General features: G+C 64.5%; 1 protein-coding gene across 2 annotated transcripts; it reads left to right on the top strand.

Moving 5' to 3' along the window:
- The first annotated feature begins 5,459 nt into the window (after window positions 1-5,459).
- On the top strand, window positions 5,460-13,838 carry EGFL7 (EGF like domain multiple 7). Of its 2 annotated transcripts, XM_023541916.2 has the most exons (9): window positions 5,468-5,708; window positions 9,105-9,239; window positions 9,455-9,571; window positions 10,861-10,976; window positions 11,281-11,376; window positions 11,592-11,756; window positions 12,432-12,496; window positions 13,032-13,194; window positions 13,403-13,838. In XM_023541916.2, the coding sequence occupies exons 2-9, from the start codon at window positions 9,136-9,138 to the stop codon at window positions 13,423-13,425; spliced, it is 849 nt and encodes a 282-aa protein (XP_023397684.1). In that variant the 5' UTR covers window positions 5,468-5,708; window positions 9,105-9,135; the 3' UTR covers window positions 13,426-13,838. The 2 variants fall into 2 exon arrangements, with proteins under 2 accessions (XP_064146710.1, XP_023397684.1); XM_064290640.1 differs by lacking the exon at window positions 13,403-13,838 and having other exon boundaries at window positions 5,460-5,708; window positions 13,032-13,318.
- The last annotated feature ends 583 nt before the right edge of the window (window positions 13,839-14,421 follow it).

Below are 14,421 nucleotides of genomic sequence, written 5' to 3'. Positions count from 1 at the left end.
GAGGGCACAGGGGTCTACCTGCTGGCCACTCACCCCTAGCTCCCCGTCCAGGGCGCCCACTTCCCGTGGGGACCTCGGACAGTGAGCCTCAGCTGCCTGATCTGAGGGTGGAAGTCCTCAGTGAGGAGATGGGAGGTGAGATGCTGTGTGTGGGTGTCTCCAACAAGACCGTAGGGGAAGGGGAGGCGAGGGGGTCCCAGGCTGCCCGATACTGTCATTCCTGTCCCAATCTCTTGCCGCATTTGGGGCCCAGCGCAGGTGTGACAGGCCGTCCTGGGTCCCTGCAGCCCCACTCAGGACGTCAGGGCCAGGAGCATCCTTCGAGTGAAGGCTCAGCTGTGTCCTGTCCCGTGCAGCGGCCGCCCAGGGACAAACAGGAAGCTGCATCTCTCCCCTGCAAGGTTCTCCTTTCCTTCCTGCAGCCCCGCTCCCACGGCTGCACGCCCTCCACGCCCGGCTGCCTGGGATGCCCGCCCTGGTCTCTGCCGGGGGCTCAGTCTGCCTCCTCCCGGGGCTGCAGGGGCCCAAAGCTCAGAGGTGAGGGCTCCCAGGAGAGCCAGGAGGGTTCCAGGAGGGCCGGGAGGCTCTGGCCGACCCCTGCCACGCCCACACCTGACCAGCTCACCCTGCTCTGGGGAGGTAAGGCAGCGCGGCCCCTTCACCAACAGCAGCTGTGACAACTAAGCCCTACTAACTCATGGGGCAGATAGGGGAACTGAGGCCCAGCGTGGGGCAACCTGGGGCAGAGCCAGGACCAGCCAGGGCAGCCTCCACTCCAGCACTGGGCAGGGTGCGGCTCCGGACTCCAGGCTCTTAGAGGTCTTGTTGAGGACAAGTGGATGCTGGGATCATGGACCAATCCCCCCACCACGTGTGAGTGGGCCTGTGCTGTGGGGGAGGGGCCAGAGATGGGGTAGGAGAGAGGAGACACCACCAGCTCCTTCCTGAGGTGACCCTGGGCCAGGGCCCTGGATAGCCCTGAACAAGCCATCATAGTGGGGAGGAGACGGAGCCTTGAGCTGGGAGAGGGGCACATCTTCAAAGATGGGGGGTGGGGAGGGCTCCAGCCTGCCTCCCACACAGAGTGAGCTCTGCCCACCGCAGGACCCTCCCCCCGCCATGGGCCCCTCGCCCTTCTCTAGACCCCGGCCCGTTCCCAGCCAGTGGAGTCCAACAGGGTCCCTCTACCTGCACCCAGCCCCTCACCCCCTCCTGGGGCAACCCCTCCATGTCCCTGACATGTCCCCAGGATCCCTGGAGGGCTGCCACCACTGGCTGAATGCAGGACCCCATCCCACCTCCTGTGTTTGTGTCTGAGGGCTTTGCAGAGCTGCAGTAGGGGTGGGGATTTCAGGCAAAGGATGGGACCCAGAGCCCAGGCCTTCTTTCCTCGAGGGGTGGAGCTGGGGCTGGCTTACCTGTCTGGCTTACCTGCCTGGCTCCCTGTGGTGGCTGTGGATGGTGAACGGTGAGCAGAGCTTGTCGGGCTGGATCACTGCATGGGCAGGAAACCCACAAAGCCGTGAGCAGCAGGCTAGGCGGGAGCCCACCCTCACTGGCGCCCAGACATCTGGAGGAATACTGACGCCCCCTCTCTCCCGCCCTCACCCAGACCCAGGATTCCACTTTACCCACCGCTCAAGTTCTTGGGAGCACTCAGCCCCCATGGCATGGCAAGATGGCAGCTGCCCCTGACTTCACCAGTCTCTCGTCTTTCTCCATGCCTGAAAGTCCACCATTCAACTGTGTGCTCCATAGCATCCTTTCCAGAAAGTTCCCTAACAGGAGGGTTCACATATTTGGCTAAAGGCAGTCTGAAGTCTGGGGGCTGGCCTGGGTAAGGAGGCAGCCCAGATGGGGGCATAAAGAGGAGCCGGGATTCACTAAGAAAAAGAAAGGAAGACAGAAGGGGGGTTGCTGCTGTCCTGATGGATCCCAGCTCTGCTGCGCCTCACTGCTTACCTAAGTCAAGCCCCTTCCCTCTCTGGGCCTCAGTTTCCCCAGTTGTTCACTGAAGGGGCTGGAGGCAGCTTGCCTGTTGTTTGCTGTTCTTCCAGCCAGGGCACTGAGCAGACCTCTGGGTCTGGGGTCTGGGAGGAGAGTACCCAGCAGAGGCCAGGCCCTGGTGACACAGGTGCCCTGGTGACACTGACAAGGGGTGCCTCTGGGAATGAGAAGTACAGCTGATGCGCTAAATTCCAGGCAGGCACACTCGGCAGGACGTCCCCACCCTGGACTGAATGAGCTCTTGGTTCGCAGGGATGGGGGCTGATGGAGGCAAGGGGGCCCCGCCAAGGGGTAGCCTCCCAGGTGAGGGCCAGATGCCCAGGGTGGGTGGGCCGGGAAGACATGTGGGCGGGGCTCCCCTGACAGCTCTGGCCTTGGGGTGGCAGCACCTCCACCAGGCCCTGGCGCCTCCTCTCCCCGGTCGGGCAAACAAGGCCTGGTGCCAGAAGCCTCCTCTGACCATGGAACAGATGGGGAAACTGAGGTTCAGGGAGGCAAAGTCCCATAGGTCAGCAGTGGCAGGGCCTGGTCTAGGTCCCTAATGGCAGCCCTGGGCCTGCAGCTGACCCTTACCCTGGCCGGGGAATGGGAAGGAAGCTGGCCGCTGCCGAGTGGGGTGATGCAGTGGGCGAAGTCTCCCTCTGTTCTCAGCCGGCCAGTGGGGATTTTCCCAAGGCGCTCTGGCCCCCCCTTGGCCAGAGACAGCCAGCTGGGTAGGGCTGGAGGGAGGTGGGGGTGCCCGGAGGCACAGGGGCCAGAAAGGATGGCGTTCTAGACCTCTGGCGGTGGGGGCGGGGGGTGACCCTGAAGCAGGGCTTGTCCGAGTTTGGTGGGTCCCCTAGCGTACTGGGTGGTCTGGGGTGTGTCAGCAGCAGCTGTCAGCTCCCCTTTGGCACCATGTGCCCCCCGACCCCAAGGTGGGGGGAGCCACCTAAGTCTCCCTCAATTACAGCAGCTGCCTGCAGGGCTCCCATCGTCACCTGCATGGAGAGACAGAGGGTCAGACCTGGGGGCCCGGACCAGCCCACAATCTGCAGTGGCACCCCGTTTGGCTGCCTAAAGCCTCCCCAAATCTTCCAACCCCCACCCCCACACCTCTCAGTCTGCTGGAGGCAAAGGAAAGGGCCCGAGGGAGGGAGAAGGGGGCCAAAACGGCACCTTGCCCCTCGGGTCCTCCATGCCCTCAGCCCCGAGCACTCCCATGAGGTGGGGCTGAGGTCTGTCAGCCCCCGCTTGCACAACTCTAGGGATGGGAAGCTCACCACCCACTGGACAGCCCTTTCCAAGGGAGAACAGCTCAGACTCCAAGAAGAGGCCCTTGTCTCTAAGCTGAGGTGTACCCCCTCTACCACCCCCACCCTGGGCTGGCTCCAGGCCTTGCACCCATGGAACAGGCTGTTCTTGGACCACCCACCCTGCCTTGCCCATCCCAGGCCCCTTCCTGCTTGGTCCTGCACCACCACCCCCTCCACTGGCCAAGGCTCCAGCGTGGCTGGACACCCCGCCCCCCACGAGGGCTGGCACGCTATGTTTACACATATCTGGGGCTACAGGTGGGTGTCCTGGGGTCCACAGTCACAGAACGATCAGCCTATGGCCCAGAGGCTCACAAAGTGCTACTGTTGAGACCTGGGGCCACGTCCCCACCCCCAACACAGGCACTGTGGCGGGTACCGGGGTCCCCAGCAGGCCCCAGCTGAGCACAAACCTGGGCCCTGGCTGATCCAGGGTTGGACTCTGAGGTCCCAGGAGACGGTCCCCACCCCCGCCCCCCGGCAACCCCCCACCCCCTCTGCCTCCTGTTTGTTCTGCTGACAGATCCCCGTTATCAGCGGAGAACACACGCAGGAAGTCCGGCCGGGAAGGGCCCATCCCAATCCCGATTTACACGGGACTGGAGCATAAAAAGCCGCCCTTCCCGCCCGGGAGGCGCCTCCCTGCCTGAGCCGGCACCCGGTGCAGCTGAGATGGGGGCCCGAGCCCATGGGCTGGGCGGGAGGGCCAGGCATGCGGGCCCGATGCTCCATCGAGGGTCAGGGGCCACCCCGGCCCAACAAGGCAGCGGTGGCCAAGGCCAAGCCTGGGCCCGGGCAGCATCAGGTATGGCAGGGGTGGCCTGGGAGCAGGCAGGTGGGGTCTGAGCCATAACTGCGTAGTCGGGGCAGCTGAGGCCGACTGGCCCCATCTAAGAGGGAACAATGAGGCCCCTCTGGCCAAGGGCACCAGCTAGTGGGGCCCAACTCCAACACTTAACCCCTGGCTACCCAGTGGCCGCTGTAACCCTGGGCAGGACAATGCAGCTCGGCCATCCCCTTCACTGGCCTCTTGGTCTCAGTCCATTGGCCTAGGGGAGGTATGCCAAGGGGTGGCTATGGGGTGAGGGCTGATACCCCTCAGTCCTTCTCTGTTGAGACACGGGGTGTGTTGAGGGCAGGGGTCTTCTCAGCTTCCCTCAAGCCATGGTCAGTACTCCAGGGGAGGTCCAAGGGACGCCGGCCTGGGAGATCAGCTCAGGTGGAGGAGTCCCTAAGCCAAATTCGAAGCCAGGGTGCACTGCGGTGGCGGGGTGGGGGAGTGGCACTGAACTTGGGACCAGAAGGAGCCATACCTCTGGCCCAGCTGGCTTTGAGGGCTCAGGCTCAGGGACAGCTTGGGGGTGCAGTGTAGGCAAAGGGATGACTTCGTCAGGCCTAGCCTGAGCCCGGGAGAAGCCCCTTGCCCCCAACTCTCCCACCCACCTGGAGCAGCCGTGGGGTCCTGTCTCCTCCCCTACCTGATATCTCACACGTCTTGTCTGCCGTAAGAAGTCCATCTGGGCAAATGCCCGCTTTTCTGATGAGAAAGCATCAGGACCTGGCTGGCCTTCCAGTGCCTCTGCCTGAATCCAGCAGGTCAAAGGGTCAATAACCACAGCTCTCCCACCCAGAGTCCCTCTCAGCCCCACTCTTAAAGCTTTACTGCCATGGGTGGGCGAGGGTTGTCCCACCCCGACGCTGAGGCTGCTCCTTGGGCCTGGGGCCAGGAGACAGTGTCCCCCATCTGCAGTGACCCCCATTCCTAACTATAGGCATCAGGTCAGCAGCCGCCCCAGCCACCCCTCAGGCCCATCTGCCAGCGGCCTCTTGGGTGCTGCTGGTCCAGGGGCAGTGGCTGCTGAAGCAGGAGGGAGCCCATGATCTGGGGGTTGGTCTCCAGTCACCATGTCCCCTCAGTCAGCTCCTGTGCTCTGAGGGAGGTCTGAGTAGATGCCCCCCTCACCCCCCAAAAGCTGTCCCTTCCAGGAGGCCCTTCCCCTCCCCTGATATGACTGGTTAATATCTGGGGCCCTCACCCACCCTCCACCCCACCTTAGGGCTTAGCCAGGGTGGGAGGCAGGGCCCATTTCACAGATGGGAAAACCGATGTCTGCACATGGCCGAGGGTGTGAGCTGTGTGTGTGGGGGGGTGCTGCTCTCATGGGCAGATCATGGGGCTGGGTGTGCAGGACTGGGATCTGTGGACCAAGTGCAGGCTGAGGTCCCACAGCAGCATAGATGATGCACCCTGGCCCCCGGCCCAGCCCCTCACATCAAGGTGGTCACTCTAATTCATCCCTGTCTCTTCCCCACAGCCCCCACGCTAGGGAAGACGTGGGTGGCCTTCACTGCCGGGAGGCTTGTCGGCTGCCAGGCTCCAGGGCATGAGGGATTCCCCCACACCAGGTAAGTCTCCAGGAAGCCTGAGGTGCTCTGTGCTCACAGGCCCATACGTAGGCACTTACACACATGCCTACACACGTGCTTACCTGGCCAGGATCCCACTGTAATGGCTGTAATACCCTGAAACCCCTTGCCAATAATCCGATTTCCACTCAGCAATAACAGTGGTGTGGAATAACCAGCACCCACCACCCGGGACGGCTCTTTGGGGCTGTCAGCTCTCACGCCTCAGCCTCCTACACAAGCAGCCACTGGGTGAGCAAAAACAGCGCCCGTGGAGGGGTGCCAGCAGAAGCCCTCTCACGCCCCTGCCCCCCATACCACAGCCATGAGCGCGCACACCTGGCTTCCCACCGGAGGCCCGTGTGATCTTAGGCGAGTTCTTGGTCTCTGGTGGCTGTGATGGTCAGGGGTGGGAGCGAGAGCGGGCCCAGCGGGTCAGTGTGGGCGCCCCACGCGGCCGCCACCTGGCGCGCCCATCCAGCCCATGCCACTTGCGCCCTGCTGCTGGAGCTCTGATACAGCCGGGCGTTAACCCGAGGGCCTTGGGAGGGCCGGGGCGGCCAGGGGACAGACTTTGCGTCAAGAGTCCAGGGTTCTAGCTGATTCACTGCCCTGGGAGCCCTATCCGCCCGCGAGGCCTCAGTTTCCCCACCCACGCAATGGGGGCTGGATCAGGACCGGGTGGGTGGGTTCGGCCTTGGGGGGACGGCCTGGCCTGGCGCTCACCCCTATCCTGGGCGGGGGCGGGGCTCCCGGCGGCGGCCCAGGTGGGGCGGGGCCGGCCGGCGGGGCGGGGCGGGGCGGCAGGGTCCCCACGGCGCGGGCTCGCGCGGCGGCGGCGGCGTCGGTGGCAGCAGCGCGTGCGCGCCCCGGATCGGGCGGTGAGTGCGGAGGGAGTCGGCGCCCGGGCTGGGGGCGACGGGAGTGCGGAGAGTGGCGGGTCTGCTCGCCGCTCGTGCAGGGGACTGGGGCAGAACCCCCGAGGAAGGGGGTGGTAGGGGACCTCGGGGCTGTGGAGCTGCGGGGCGCCCACGGGGGCGACGCAGAGCGATCGCGGGGACCCGAGAGGTGAGCGGGCCGGGGGCGCCTGCGGCTAGGCCGCGCCGGCCTCCAGGAGGCGGGACCTGGCCGCTCGGAGACCCCCCCCCCCACACCGTCTCTGGAGCCCGATTCTGCGGCTGGGTCCGGAGAATGGGCCCAGCGGCCTTGGGAAAGGGCTCCCCCTGCTGGTGACGGGGCGACCCGAGGGCCGGCCGCGCGGGGGGCTCTCGTGGGGGGCGGAGGGGCGCCGCAGCCCCACCTTCACGCCCTGATCCGGGTCCTGCAGATCCCCAGGCCCTGACTGGGGCTTCAGAGGCCCGGGACCCCGCAGCGCAGGCGGATAGTCTCAGGTGGGGGTTCACACTGCACCCCCACTTCCACCCCCACAGAACCGGTCGTGCGGGGCGGGGGAAAGAGGCGAGGGGTGGGCGTCCACCGTGAGTCGGTCTGTCATCGCTGTCTGTCGCACTCTGCCTTCTGCTCCTCCCCCACTGGGCCCTAACGTCCCAAACACCCCTTCTTGATGGGAAGGGGGGGGCATCCAGGGCCGTTGCTCTGCCGTGGATTCGGGCCCAGCCTCCTAGGTGGGGACTGCTGGGATGCAGGCCAGGCAGGTGGGGGCAGGGCCCATGGCGACACTCGGAGGGGACAGGGAGGTTATTGCTGATCGCCCCGGAGGCGCTCCCCCACCCAGTGGCGGCTGTAAACTCGAAGGGAAATGAGATTTGTCTCTGCCAGCACCAGGCAGCTCCATGGCCTGGGGGAGGCATGACTTTCAAAAATCGAGTCTTTTTTTTTTTTTTTTTTTTTAAAGTACGTTTCTTTTTCTGAACAGCTTTAAATAGTTATGGGGGGTGCTAGGGATGAGAATTTGGACAATTACATCTGTATGAGATTGACTTCCCCAGGGACCTGATAGGGCAGGCAAGGGTCTGAGCCCTGGCAGTGCGTGAGCCCACACTAGGCCCCTACCCCCTCCGGGCTCCCCACACCAGACCTGCACCTCATTTGTCGCTGGTCCTACTCTCCAGGTCCACCTGTCCCCACTACTTCTATTCTTGCCTGGACCCCTTAACAGTGCCCTCCCCTGGGTTAATCTCCCTCCCGCTCTGGTTATGAGGCCCTGTCTCTGCCCAGACATTCTGCCCCCACTGCCCCCAAACTACGCCCCCACACCTCAGCTGCCCACTGCAGCCTCTGCCTGCCGGGCCACCCCCTGCCCTCCCCTCTCTACCCTGTCACCTGCTCCGTGTAGCCAGTGAACAGGCCAGGGCAGAAGGACCCTCCCCTTCCCCATCCACCCCGGACAGTGTGAGGAGGTAGGTAAGAGCCCATCCACAGTGGCTGTGACCTCTCCTGGCCTCCCGTGTCCTGGGGAGCTGTCGCTGTCCCCCGGGGGCTAGGCTTGGCTCAGCCACAGGTGTAGTTGTCACTATTTAGGGGACTGACCAGCAAGGCTGCAGAAAGGGCCCTTGACACCATTGTGGTGCATCTGAAGGGACTGAGTCCCAGAAAAGGGGAAGACCTTATCAGAGACCCCACCTGGCCTTTCCACTGGGGCCTTGCAGGACCTGGACCGCCCACCTGGGAGAACCCCCCAGAGCTGAGGGAGGCAGCCCCACCCCCAAGTCCCCACAGCATGTCACAGCCCACTGATTCTGGGCTGGGGTTCCTCACATCTCCAGGAATCCTCACCCCGCCACCCTGGCTCCAACGGAACGAAAGGCTGCCCCAGTGCCCAGCCCCAGGTTTCGTCCAGACCCTGAGTGGCTATCCTGCGACCCCCTGGACTCATCAGAGCCCAGCATGGGGATGAGCCATCCCCCAAATGCAGAGTCTGCTCTGAAAACCTGTGCAGCCTATAACGGCACCGGCTGGTTGGCACTTGCTGGTGGGCCAGGACCTGCCCCTGACCCCCGATGGAATCCACAGCCACCCTGGAGGGGCAACCCCCATTCGGCAGATGAGAAAACAGGCTCAGAAGGTCCAGGTCAGGCAGCAAGGCCCAGACTCTGCCCAGCAGTGCACCTCGCCATCATCCCGTGTGCCCGATGGCGTGGGGTGGGCTGGAGGGCCCTGAGCCCAAGGGGGAGCTGGCCCAAAGGCTCGCCCTGCACCCCACCTTCCTTGAGTGACTCAGGGCTTTTCGAGCAGGGTCCAGGTGCCTCCCGCCCCAACATGGAGCACCGGCTTCCTGCTTCCAGCCTGGGCCTGGGCATCAGCACCCCTCCATCGCCCCCCCAGTTTGGAGGGCTCTTGGCTGGCAAGGCGTGGCATGGGGGGACGCCTGCCCATGGGGGTGCTGCATGGGAGGGTCTGCATGGGGACTCGGGGAGACACTGCTCTGTGCTGCAGGCCACCCTGAGAAGACTGGCCCCCCAGCAAGATGGCCATGTGGGGCTCCCGGGAGCTGGTCCTGTTGTGGCTCCTGGTGCTGGCCGCCAGTGGTGTGGACCACGTCTGTGGCGCAAACCACGTCTACCAGCCTGGGTGAGCTGGGGCCCTCCCCAAGACAGCCCCTCCCCAAGGCCGCCCCCAGACTGGAGGAAGATGTGGCTCTGCCCTCTGATTCCTGCTGAGGGTCCTGCCCTGCCCACAGTGGGAGTGGGAAGGGAAGCCCCTCCCTCATGTTCTTGGCTCCCTTGGATGGGGCTGGGAGGGCCCTGGCACCAGGGGTCCCTCGCTGACCCCCAGGTGTCCCACAGCCGAAGAGTGTGTGCAGACAGGGCTCCCAGGGGTGCGGTCTCCGAGTCCTTTGTGCAGCGGGTGTACCAGCCCTTCCTTACAACCTGCAATGGACACCGGGCCTGCAGCACCTACCGGTGAGTGCCACCACCGCCCGGCCCCCACCCTGCCTGAGGGCCACCCAGGGCCCGCCACCCCCCCACCGGAAGGCCACTCTCTGCCCACCATCCCCCCCACCCGAGGGCCACCCAGGGCCCACCTCCACCACCCCTACCTAGCTGGGCTTCAGTGACCTGGGTCCAGGGGGAGAAAGGCTGGCTGAGGTCCTGATGAACCCGGTGCAGGGGCTGACCTCTCCAAAGGGTCACCTGTCTGTTTAATCTCACCTGTCTCAGTCCCAGAGGACTTTCGTATCTTAACAACCCTGAGTGCCAGTGCCCTAAGACAGGGCCTCTCTGATTAGGAAGGAACCTTAAAGGGCATCCAGTAACCTGCTTCCCCTATTTTAGAGGGGGCACCCATTCAGTTATGGGGTGTCTCTTCCCCCGGGGCATCTCTGACTGTGAGTTCTCCACGGAGCTGAAGTCTGCCTCCCGGAACTGGCCTTGGTCATTCTGGCCCTGCCCTTGGGTCTCCAGTGGGCACCCCTCTCCCATGACGTCCCCCAGCAGTAAAGTCCCATTGGCTCAACTGTGACAGCCAGAAGGGTGTGGGTCCCCGTTCTGAGTTGCAGGAATTTGGCTTTGAGAATTTTTTTTCTCATTTGAGGCTCCCCTGGCGGGATACCCACCCCGGGCTGAGAAGGGGGGCCTGTGGGCGGGACCAGAGCCAGCACAGCAGGCCAGGGGAGCGTGGTGGGACCGCGTCTCCCTGAGATTGCTGGGGGCTGGTGAGTGTGTGTGTGTGCTCGCACGCGCACGCATGTGTCGATGTCTGTGGCCTCCAGGGCCCAGAGCTCAGGGAGGGATGAGGCAGGGTGGGGTTGTCGGAGCCGGGCCCGGGTCCCCTGCCCTGACCTGCTGGGGGCCTTGGCGAGCCCCTTCCCCTAGACGAAGACCCGCCTCCCTGCCCGTGCAGGGGGAGGCTCCATCGGGTGACACAGTAGGCACTGCTCCCCCACTCCAGACCAGCCACGCACTGGGGCCCCAGCCAGCCCTCAGCACCCCCGCCCAAGCCCCACAAAGCCTTGGTGCGGAAGGGCCTCTGTGATGCAGGGTGCGGAAGGGCCTCTGTGATGCAGGGCTCCTGTCCCTGGGGGAGAAATCCTCTGAGGTCCACCCTAAGGAGATGGCTCTGGGCTGTTTCCGGATGCAGGAGGGTGAGTGTGCCATGCTTGTGCTGTCTGGGAGACAGGTGGCACCCACAGAGGCCACGAAGCCCCCACATCCCAGACAGTCCAGTCTTCTGAGTGGTACCCCCTCCCCAGGACCATCTACAGGATTGCCTACCGCCGCAGCCCCAGGCCAGCCCCGGCTAGACCACGCTACATCTGCTGTCCCGGCTGGAAGAGGACCAACAGGCTCCCCGGGGCCTGTGGAGCAGGTGAGGGCAGTGGCCTGAGGCCCTGCACCCCTGGGGACCAAGGCCCTGCACCCCTCAGACCCTGAGACCCCACACCACTCAGACCAGAGGCACTATATCTCTGGGCCCTGTAGCACCAAGCACTAGTTATCTCATTAGTAGCCCAGTTACGAAGCGATCACTTTTCCAGACCTCGGGGAAAGGACCTGCTGCGTTTCTCTAAGGAGCAAAGCACCTCCTTGCCACGAAGCACCCCCTTCCCCAGCCAGTGTTCCCAAGGGGTCCTGGTGTCTCCTGAGTGGGTGACAGCCCCCCTCACCCACAGCAGTATGCCAGCCACCGTGCCAGAATGGAGGGAGCTGTGTCTGGCCAGGCCGATGCAACTGTCCTGCCGGGTGGCAGGGGCATACCTGTCAGACAGGTAACACTGGCCCAGCCCTGCCCCACCCCAGTCCAGTGCTGCCCGCTTTGGGGTAAGGGGCCTGGGCAGGGTCCTCTGGGCACTGCCCCGTGTGTCTGATCAAAATGCTGGCCAAAGGGGGTGGCCGCTAACGGAGTGTCCTCAGGGGGCTGAGTGGGGTGGCCCCACCTCCTGTAGGTGCAACCCCTGCCTGACACCCGTTCCTGGCTTTCCAGATGTGGATGAATGCAGCTGGGGACGAGGCGACTGTCCCCAGCACTGTGTCAACACTGCAGGCAGCTACCGGTGCCAGTGTCAGGAGGGGCACCGCCTGTCTGCAGACGGGACACTCTGCCTGCCCATGAGAGGGCCCCCCATGGTGGCCCCAAGCCGCAGGCCAGGTAAACTTCTTCCTCACCCCTGCCTTGTGGGTGGGGAATGGGGGGTGGGAACAGCCACCCGGTCAAAAAAGACAGGATGACAGGCCTGTGCTGAGCTGAAAGGATCGGTCCAGAACATTCCGGACGCTTTGCCCACATGGACAGGCTGGGCGTGGGGAGCTCTTTCCTGAGCAGGAAGGGGGCTTCCCCGCCACTGTGGGGAGGGTTGCCAGGGACTTGGCTCAGCCAGGAGAGTGGAAGAAGACCCTGCCCGGGGCCCCCTCCTGTCCCCTCGCCTGGCTGTCAGGAGACGTGACCTCCGGCCTCTGCTGGCGACGGGGCATTATTACTTTTGGTACGCGCTGTGACACGTCAAACTCGTACCGTGAGTAATAATGCGCTGTCGGCAGCCCAGCACCGGACACGGCGCGCGCCACCTCACACGTCAGATGGAAGTGCAACGAGGGCCGGGCGGGTGGGCGGTCCGCAGCGCCCAGGATGGTGTCGAGGTGCCCTCAGTGGACAGCCGAGTCCCTGACCTCGGGGTGGGCTCGCGAGCCTCCCAGGGCGCAGGCCCTCCCCCAGGCCTGGAGCAGTGGCCAGCGGCCTTGGGGGTGGGGGAGTGGTGGTCTTGGGGGTGGGGGAGCGGCCTGGGCAGGGGCTCCGGTCTTGCTGACCTGCACCCACACCCCCCAGGAGTGGACCGTGAGGTTGAGCAGGAAGTGCAGAGCTTGCAGTCCAGGGTGGCTGTGCTGGAGCAGGTGAGGCCCAGGCTTGCGGCACCCGCCGGTGCTCTGGGCCACAGGGCGGTAGTGGGAGTCCGGCAGGGGTGGCCCTGCCTCAGGGGCACCGTGGCTGCTGGGCAGCAGGGGGAGGAGGATGTCTTAATACTAACAGCCCAGAGGGACCCTGGACCTTGGTCTGGGTTCCATGCCGGGCAGGGGCAGCTAGACCCTGACTGGAACCCCTACCCAGGACAGGAGAAGCCAAGCTTGGCCCCAGCCCACCCCATATTTGTCTACAAGCCTGCGCCTGCTTGGAGTACCCTCCAGCCTCCCCTCGCCCGTAGCAGGTCATGGGGGTCTCTCCTACCAGGCAGGGGACACCTAGTTTCCTCCTGTGCCCACCTGCCTCCAAGCCCGTCTGTGCGGCAGCTCCCTCTAGTTGAAGTCTGGGGCCCCGCAGCTGAGACCTGGGTCTGGGGATTTGCTGAGCCAGCGTTGCCCAGTGTGGAATCCCTGGTGGACCAAGGGTGCAGGCCTGCCTCCTCCAGCCAGGCCCTCTGCCTCCCTGCAGAAGCTTCAGCTGGTGCTGGCCCCCCTGCACAGCCTGGCCTCTCGGGCCCTGGAGCTTGGGCTCCCTGACCCCAGCAGCCTCCTGGCACACTCATTCCGGCAGCTGGAGCGCATTGACTCCCTGAGTGAGCAAATCTCCTTCCTGGAGGAGCAGCTGGGGGCCTGTGAGTGCTGTGGCCCCACCCCTGCCCCTCACCCCAGCCATTCTGAGACCGGGTCTGGGGCTGCCTCAGGGCAGGGCCTTGGATGGGGGTGGGGTGGGGCCTATTGAGGGACCCTCTGAGCAGGTCACTGAGATGTGCTGGGAGGTAGTGAGGGGTGGTAAGCCCCAAGTCCCCAGACCTGAGCCCCCCCCCCCACCACCTCCCACAGGCTCCTGTAAAAAGGAACTGTGACTGGCCAGACCCCTTGGAAACCAGCCATCATCTGGCTACAAAGAGAGCCCATGGGACTCTGTCTTCTCGTCCCATGCTGGACTGAGCCCCACCAGCCCTGCCCCACTGCCAGCATTGGGCACTGGACAGTCTGCCTGCAGCCCACTTCAGGCTGGTAAATTACACAGGCAGTGGCTACCAGGCTCGGGGATGGGGCCCTGTGTGTGAACCCAGCCAGCCCAGCCCTCACCCTGGCCGGTGAGCCAAGCCCAGGCCAACTCCATAACCCTGCTGGCTCCGCAGTGCCCAGTGAGCCCCACTGTCGCCCACAGCTGAGGGAAGGTACGAGGACTCCCTGCCCCAAGCTTAGCAGGGTTGTCTTCCGGGAAGGGGCCCCTGTCCCTTGGTCTTTGTCAAATAAAAACGAGACTTGAGATGCTGCTGTCTGTTGGGAGGGGGGCAGGTGGAAGCAGACGGGGGCCTGGGAAAGGAGCTGACACTGGGAGCCTGGGGACGGTGCCCTCTCCACCCAAGATACTTGGAGGTTCCTGCCGTGGCCCTGCGTCAGCTGGGCTGCCCCAGCTCCAACACCTCCACCTGGAGAGTCAGGTCTGGCTGTATCGGGTTAGAAACCCACCCTCCAGCCCAGGATGGGAGGAAAGGCCCCCCAAGCCCCCTGCGCAGGCCAGCTGGAGGAGTGGGGGGGAGTGAGGCTCCAGCTACCCCACGGGGGTCTGGGCTCTTCTGGAGTCCTGGTTCCCCATCTCTAAAATGGGCTGGGGCAGTGGCTTCTCTGGAGGTGACTAGGGCCACGGAGAGACAGCTCCCTCCATGTGATAAGTTGGCCCCACCCTCAACCAGAGCTCAAAGCGGCCCCAGCAATCTGCAGCCTCCTGGCCATGCTGCCAGGCCCCTGGCACACCCACTGCCCTCAGTTGGGCAGATCTGTACACCTGCTGAAAACCCAAATATTGTCGGATGCCTGGGGCCCCCCAAGGAAACACTGCCATCCAGCCT

This window comes from Loxodonta africana, chromosome 9, assembly GCF_030014295.1.
Source record: "Loxodonta africana isolate mLoxAfr1 chromosome 9, mLoxAfr1.hap2, whole genome shotgun sequence".
In the NCBI taxonomy this organism is placed as follows: domain Eukaryota; kingdom Metazoa; phylum Chordata; class Mammalia; order Proboscidea; family Elephantidae; genus Loxodonta; species Loxodonta africana.
Note: the sequence above shows the minus strand (reverse complement) of the source record. Positions and strands in the feature narration are given on the sequence as shown.

Bases quoted from the DNA above. Each gene is read 5' to 3' on its own strand.
- EGFL7 (XM_064290640.1), top strand. From the start codon at position 9,136: ATGGCCATGTGGGGCTCCCGGGAGCTGGTCCTGTTGTGGCTCCTGGTG. The intron at 9,240-9,454 runs GTGAGCTGGGGC...GGTGTCCCACAG, and splicing joins AACCACGTCTACCAGCCTGG to CCGAAGAGTGTGTGCAGACA. The intron at 10,977-11,280 runs GTGAGGGCAGTG...CCTCACCCACAG, and splicing joins CCCCGGGGCCTGTGGAGCAG to CAGTATGCCAGCCACCGTGC.